The 7067-nt window shown below is 33.1% G+C and overlaps 1 protein-coding gene across 3 annotated transcripts; it reads left to right on the top strand.

Moving 5' to 3' along the window:
• Positions 1 to 4885: 4885 nt before the first annotated feature.
• LOC112277757 (protein MODIFYING WALL LIGNIN-1) lies at positions 4886 to 7067 on the top strand. Of its 3 annotated transcripts, none has more exons than XM_024510452.3 (4): positions 4886 to 5105; positions 5724 to 5865; positions 6012 to 6220; positions 6380 to 7067. In XM_024510452.3, exons 2-4 carry the CDS (start codon positions 5770 to 5772, stop codon positions 6645 to 6647), a joined length of 573 nt encoding a protein of 190 aa, XP_024366220.1. In that variant the 5' UTR covers positions 4886 to 5105; positions 5724 to 5769; the 3' UTR covers positions 6648 to 7067. The 3 variants fall into 3 exon arrangements, with proteins under 3 accessions (XP_024366220.1, XP_024366221.1, XP_073387893.1); XM_024510453.3 differs by having other exon boundaries at positions 4928 to 5105; positions 5736 to 5865; XM_073531792.2 differs by lacking the exon at positions 4886 to 5105 and adding an exon at positions 5128 to 5224.

Consider the following 7067-nt stretch of genomic DNA (forward strand, 5'->3'; position numbering starts at 1 on the left):
GTACCTTGCTCTATTAAAATCTACGAATATTAATTTAGATGACATTGAAATAATCCATTATTACACTTCATAACTTAGTTGATAGATTCATTAAGTATTTGAAGATCAAGTAATTATAATAATAGGTCTTTTATATTATTCCTTAAATCCTTAATAGAATTGATTTATAAGAGCTTATTCATTCTAATTGATGTCATAAGCTAATTTCTTAAAATTAGATACATAAATTGATGAAGAATATGGTCTTTGACATAATGAAAAAATCTTTATTATCATCCATTTGGCCTTGTCATGTTCTCCAAATGCTTTTACAAATGCTTTTACAAATACTTTTAAAAAAACTTCAAAGTTAGTGAAGATTGGAGATTTTTTCAAATAAGAAGCAAAACAAGATAAGGCTTGTCTTGTAAGCAAGGTTCTAACTAAACCAACTTATGACTTCTATCTTGAATATTGATAAATTTGTAAAAAAGTTACCAATCTACTTTGGTTAAAAAAACCTTTGAAACTTGGAGCTTTTGTCATCAAGCTTTTCTAAAAGACTAATTCAAGATTCTATATGTTGTTGAATAGGTGAATTTTCTTGTTGAAGTACAGCTACCACCACCTCTTTGGATGTATAAGTTTAAGAAAGTAGTTGCATCATAGGTTGAATTGCTCTAAGTCTTACATCACCATGAAATCTTACAATTTTTTTTCAATTTCACTAGTTTTATGAAATAAAGTATTTAACATATTCATAATAATATCTAACTTAGAACTAGAAGATTCAATTATATTAACATCTTCACCTCAAGCCATCCTAAAAGATAAAAAGAAAGTTTCTAAATAATAATAATTTACAGGAAGATACTCCACAAGCTCTAAAGCACTTAGATGCCTTCAAAAAGAGGGATAATTCATTCTCTATGAAGAAAGATCAAGTTCTAGTATTGATAAGAAGGCAATCTTAACAAACTATCATTATACAATAGACCAAATAAGAAGTTGAATAAAAAAGTTTCAATAAAAAAGCTAGCAAGTACTTAATTAAACTAGATGAGTGCAAGATCAACACCAAAAGAAGTGAGTTAGAACTCCAAAAGATGTGTTGTTGAGACTAAGAATTCCTTCAACCTTGACTCCCAAATATACTAGATATTAAGAAGCTTCTGAAGAAGTTTGCATGTTGCTTAAAGATGAAGCAATCCTAAAAAGCTTCTTGGATAACTTCTTTAATCTTCTTAGAACTTTCTAGAATTTATTGGAATATTTTAAGAAGCTTCTAAAATCATTTAAAATATTTTAAGAATCTTTCTAAAATCTTCTATTAGAATATTTTAAAATCTTTTAAAACCTCTCATTAGAATATTCTTAGAATATTTTTGAACCTTTTAGAATCTAATAGAATAGTTTGAAAATATTTTCAAGATCTTCTTGTTGGATGTCCTTAACAAAAATAACTTTTGTTTTAAATATTAATTTTTAAAAATTAATTTTTATAACTTATTTTTTATTTCTAATTTTAAAAATATTAAAATTAATGATAAAACTTTTAAGTGTATATTTTTTAACTAAGGTAAACCTTAAGATATTAAAAAATAAATTATTTAATCCAAATGTACAATACATAATTTTGAGTTGGAATATTATGTCTTCCAAAGATATTTTTCTTTTATCATACTTTTTTTGCAACTCTTTATACTTGTGACATCAACAAGTTTTTACCTTCAAAATTTTTTGATCAAATTCTTAAATATGTTGAACATTTATGTCAACGCAACTTATTTCTTGCTTTATTATTTAATCTAATTTTCTTTTGTAACTTTTACTTTATTTTTGTTATATTATTTTCTTTTCTTACTGTCTATACTTCTAATTTCAAGCACCTCCAATCTATCTTTGATTTTAGGTACTTCTCTTCATTACTTTATTATTAATTTTAAAAATCTCTATCTATGCTATATTTTTATATGCCCTTGTATTTTAACAAAAAAACAAGGCTTCTCTTTATTGCCCATTTTTTAAATAATTTCCTTGTAGAGTATAAAATAGACTATATTTTATATTAAAAACTTCTATAAATATACTTACATAATTTAGGTTATTAAACCTAGGTTATTACTATTTTTTACTTTGATTTTTTATATTAGAAAATAACAATAAAAAATTTAATCAATCTCTCTTAATAAATAAAAAATATAAGTCAAACAATCTTCTTCTAAATTTTTTTATAATATATGTTAAATAGATGTGTTTTTAGAAAAAAATAAAAAATTAGTAGGTTATATTTATCTTCTTTAAGATTTACTTTCTTAATTATGAATTTTTATGATTTAAAGTTCTAAATTATTTTTATACTTATTTTTTGGTTATTAAATTGACTTAATAATGTCTTTTTAATATTATTGCTATAATTCAAGAATATCATATTTACCACATGAATGTCACTACTACCTTCTTAAACAACTCTTTGAGAAAAAAAATGTATGTTTTAAATAAAGAAACTATTTATTTTATAATAAAACCACTATTTATTAATTTTAGAAATCTTCTTTATAATCTCAAATTATTTGCCTAAATTATATATATTAAATATGTTTTCATTATTAATTTCCATTTCAAATATTGTTATTCCTATAGCTTTTATTTAAATTATATATTGATGATTTAGTCCTTAAAACTAATAACCTCTTATACTCAAATACTAATAAAATATTATTTCGTACTTGCTTCTTTATATTTAATAAAAAATACATTTTGTGCTTATGAAGCATAAAAATATGGTATATATCTAAGACTAAAAAATTTATAATATTTTAAGATAGATATGCTTTTAATTTTAAAAAAAATTAACATGCTTTAATATAGTTTAATTAGTATCTATTTTAAGATTGACAACAAATATTTATGTGAATAAAGTAAAAATTTCACTTCAAATGATTTTTGGTGCATAGATCAAATACTACGTTTATATGTTATTGGTAGCATTTAATATTTAATCACAAACATAGAATAGAATACTATATATTTTATTAACGGTTTTGACCAATCTATAGCCAATCTTACTTCAATTTATTAATTTGGAGTTAAATTAATATATCACTTCTACATGAGGTCTTAAACTTCATAGCAACGATTCTTCACCAACTCACCTTTTATGCTTAAGTTGGTTGGTGTAATGCAAATTAGACTTGTGATCTTGAAACTTGTCTTTTGGCAATCAATTAACTTTTTTGAATCAAATTTTTGTATTTATTTGTAGAAAAGTTGCCTCAAAATTTATTTTATTTATTTATTTATTGATCTTTTTCTGCTCTACCTAAACTATATACATCTCTATTACCATGACCACCAAAAAAAAACATTAGAAAGGGTCTCAAACTATCTCATTAGAACTTGGTTTTTATGTCATTTTCCAAGTATTATTTATTATAACAATCAATTTTGTAATCCTTGACAAAAAAAATATTCAAAATTCCATAATTGTAGAAAACTTATTGACTTTTTATATCACTTCTGTGAAGAAAAAAATAACTAAACAACTTCTTCATCTCATATAATCCTTAATTTTCAAAATATGGGTTTTCATCTTAATCCAACCAGTTATCAAGGTTAATCACCAAGCTTGTGATAATGACCACGAAGACAAGATGCTGATTAGGGCTGCTCTGAAGGAAGCTTTAAGTTTTGAACATCGGTCAAGCTCAAAATATCACAACGAGGGCATCAAATTTGCAAAGCTTTAAGTTTTGAAGAGGACTTACTTGGATTGTTCAGGTGAGGGGTGAATTAGGTCAAACCTAGGGAAGCAGATGCCACAAACGGTTCGGTGAAAAGATATCTAACTTCTCCCCCTGAGTGGTGAAGTGGTGGAATTTTATCGAATCGAGTTCTGCGTGGTTTTTGGGAGCGTGTTCGGAAGATTTGAAATAGTAGATTGATTTTGTACTTTAATCACAAAATCAGGAGGGGAATTTCGCGTTCAGTTAGCTCGATTGTAAAATCTTCAGTGAAAAGCAGCGCGGCTTCTTCTGTGAATGCCGAAGATTGCAAGCAGTAAAGTGGAGAGTTAGTAGAGTGCGCTTTCGTCACATTCTTGTTTGTGGACATCGCTCGACCTTTCTTGACCTTGATTCTAACCCGAATGTAACTTCAGCGCATGCTTTTACCTTCGAAGCTGATACTCATTGTGTGAGGAACATCCAGAAGGCAGCACTGTGAGTATAAACCTGGTGCCTGCACTGCACAATCTGGGTGGGCAGGATGTAAAAGTTTCATTTTTGATGCGGAACGAGAGCTGATTGATGATTTTTTCCCAGCATTGGATGATCCTTCAATTCCACTCATTGAATACCCATCAAATGGCAAATCGTTGCCTTCTGTCGTATGTTGTATGCAGTAACGTTGGTATTCTCTCGTGTGTGAAATTTTTCATGACATGGATTTTCACATGCAGGCTTAGTAACTGTGTGCATGTAGTAATTGTGTAAATTTGGTTTTATTCTACCAATTTAGAGACGACACCAGGTTTCATATTGTGAGAATTTCAATTTTCAACGCACCCAAAATTACTGCAATTCTCTAAAACTTATTCCAACAATATTAACAGGATGTTCTAGACTTTGTTTTTGTTGAATTAGATCATAGGCATTGTATCAGTTAATCAAGTTGCGCAACTTGAGTCATCACAAAAGTCCTCTCGATCTTCACCAGTCACAGAGAAACTTACAAGCAATTGGTTGTTTAGAACAAGTCAAGAACAATTATTAATCTTCATTAAGACTTCCCGCTGAGCTTGCCTTGTGGAGCATGAAGAAATGCTACCCTCGCTAAGTTTGTGAAAGCAATAAGACGCTGAAGGTCATGATGGGAGTAGTTAGCCGTCACACGATTCGTGGGCAGTATTTAAGATTGGACAGAAATCACGGACCGAGGCGATGGTGACGACCGGAATTTGAAGACCTGCCATGCGCCGGCAGCTCTCTGGTCTTCTGACGGACACACACACTCTCGTACACAGTGCATATGAGAACTGATTCATGCTTCAGGACGCCACCATCTCTTTCGCCATAGCTCGGACTGCTTCGAAGTTGTGCCGCTTCCCACATCTGCTGCTACTACTGGTATGCATTCAAACCATGCTCTTAAGTCTCTTGCAGTTTCCAGCCCTCTGTTGCTCGCAGTTGCTAGTGCTCGAATTACTCCTGTTTCGACTAGATTTGGAAACTGTGGACTCTTGCAGGTTGGTGGCCTTGCAGCTATGTAGGGTAACTTCCACCAGTAATCAGCTGTATTCGAATCTAGTGTGTGTGTGTGTGTGTGTGTTTTTGACATGGGTACTGTAGTTTTGTGGCAAGCATAGACGTTTCTGTTGGAGGTGATGTGTTTGGTAGAGATTGAAAGTGTTTGTGGGAGTTCCGTGGTTGCTGCAAGAAAGGTGGCAATGTTCGCAATTCTTGAACCTGTCCTGAGCGTGGAGTTGGCGAGTATGTCGCGCATGGAGGAGAAATTGCGGTAGAAAAACAGTTGGGTCTCTTGGGGTGACAATAATCGTAAATTTGTAGCAAGGCTGGAGGCTTCGTTGCTCGCTGGAGGTTTAAGAATGAGCGGAGAGTTTAGCTTCTTCTTCGTTTCCGTCTTTGATCGTCTAGATAATGTATTCTGGAGCCTGCATCTTAGCGTCTTCACCGGTGATGTATTTCGAGTGACGATATTTTGATGCGTGTATTTGTCGATGCAAGTTGTGGTTGAAGGAATTTGCAGCGCGGGACCAAAATTTGAATCAAAATGGGTTCTGCTTCCTTCTTGGTGATCTGTATCAGCGCCGTGCTCTACCTCGTCGCTTTTGGTCTCGCCCTCGGAGCCATGGAAAAAAGAAGCAAGGTTAGCATCCTTTTATACTTATTCTTACGTGTATTCTCGACGAACATCCTCTCTTTTGCTACAGTTTAGGTGAAGATGGTGGTCCTCCTTTTCCTCTTGGATATCTCTCAGGACTGTAATGCAACGTAGGCTCTATCTATTCGCAGGGAGATCTCACAGTTGTGAATCAAGAGATGGGGACCTTAAAGTGCCACTATACCTCAGACATTGCTACAGGATTAGCCGCGGGCGCCTTTATTTTCTTTTTGATAGCCCAGATATTTGTTATGATTGTCACTCGCTGCCTCTGTTGCGGAAACGGCTACAAGCCCGGAGGTTCCCGAACATTTGCCATCTTAGTTTTCATCTTCTCCTGGTAAGCTAATCTGCTCCGACGAGTTCTTCAAGTCACTTAATTTTGCATATGGTAAGAATCACTGAAAGAATGTTCCAATAGTGAAAGAGAAAGCCATTCAGCACAATTATTAGTGATTTGCGTGCGAAACTATCGTGAACCACTCGACGTTGTGTGCAGGTTGTCATTCCTAGTTGCCATTGCATCTCTTATTGCTGGCGCAAGCCAGAACAAAATTCAAACTAAGGGCTTATTTTCAACAAACGGGCCTAATGTCACTTGCAGGCAAGTGCAGAAGAGCCTGTTTGCTGCGGCATCTGCTTTCATTTTCATTACCATGCTTTTGACTGAGATTTACTATGTCCTAATCTCTAGGGCTCAAAGTAGTCCAGAGGCGTGGCAGTCGTACCAAGGTGGTCCATCTGTGGGCATGTCTGCGTATACTTGAAACCTAATCAGTTGTAGATTCCCTCGTGTTTCTGCATCTGTTTAGTTAGTGCATTTTATTTTATCCTTGTTCCCCGGCCATTTTGACGTCTACTTCTCAGGAAGTACGACTGTGCGACGGCAGACGAGGAGATTTAAGCTTTTTTAGTTGGGTACCGCATTCTTAAATGAAGGTGCAACTCATTCCTTCTGCAAGCAATTGGTCTTCAGAACAAAGGCTTCCTTGTTTGTCTACACTGTCGTCTATCATCGAAAAGCACGTAAGATCTGACTACTGCCGTCTGTGTAAAAGTCGACTATCTGTCTAGAGGCCTTTATTTGCTGAAAAGTTTTTGGACACATGTTTTCATAAATTGTCCCGCTTGAGTCAAAATACATGTGGCACACAGAATTTTCAATATAGTGAACTATTTTGAGGTGA

This window comes from Physcomitrium patens, chromosome 26 (assembly GCF_059467195.1).
Source record: "Physcomitrium patens ecotype Gransden chromosome 26, ASM5946719v1, whole genome shotgun sequence".
NCBI classification, from domain to species: Eukaryota; Viridiplantae; Streptophyta; class Bryopsida; order Funariales; family Funariaceae; genus Physcomitrium; species Physcomitrium patens.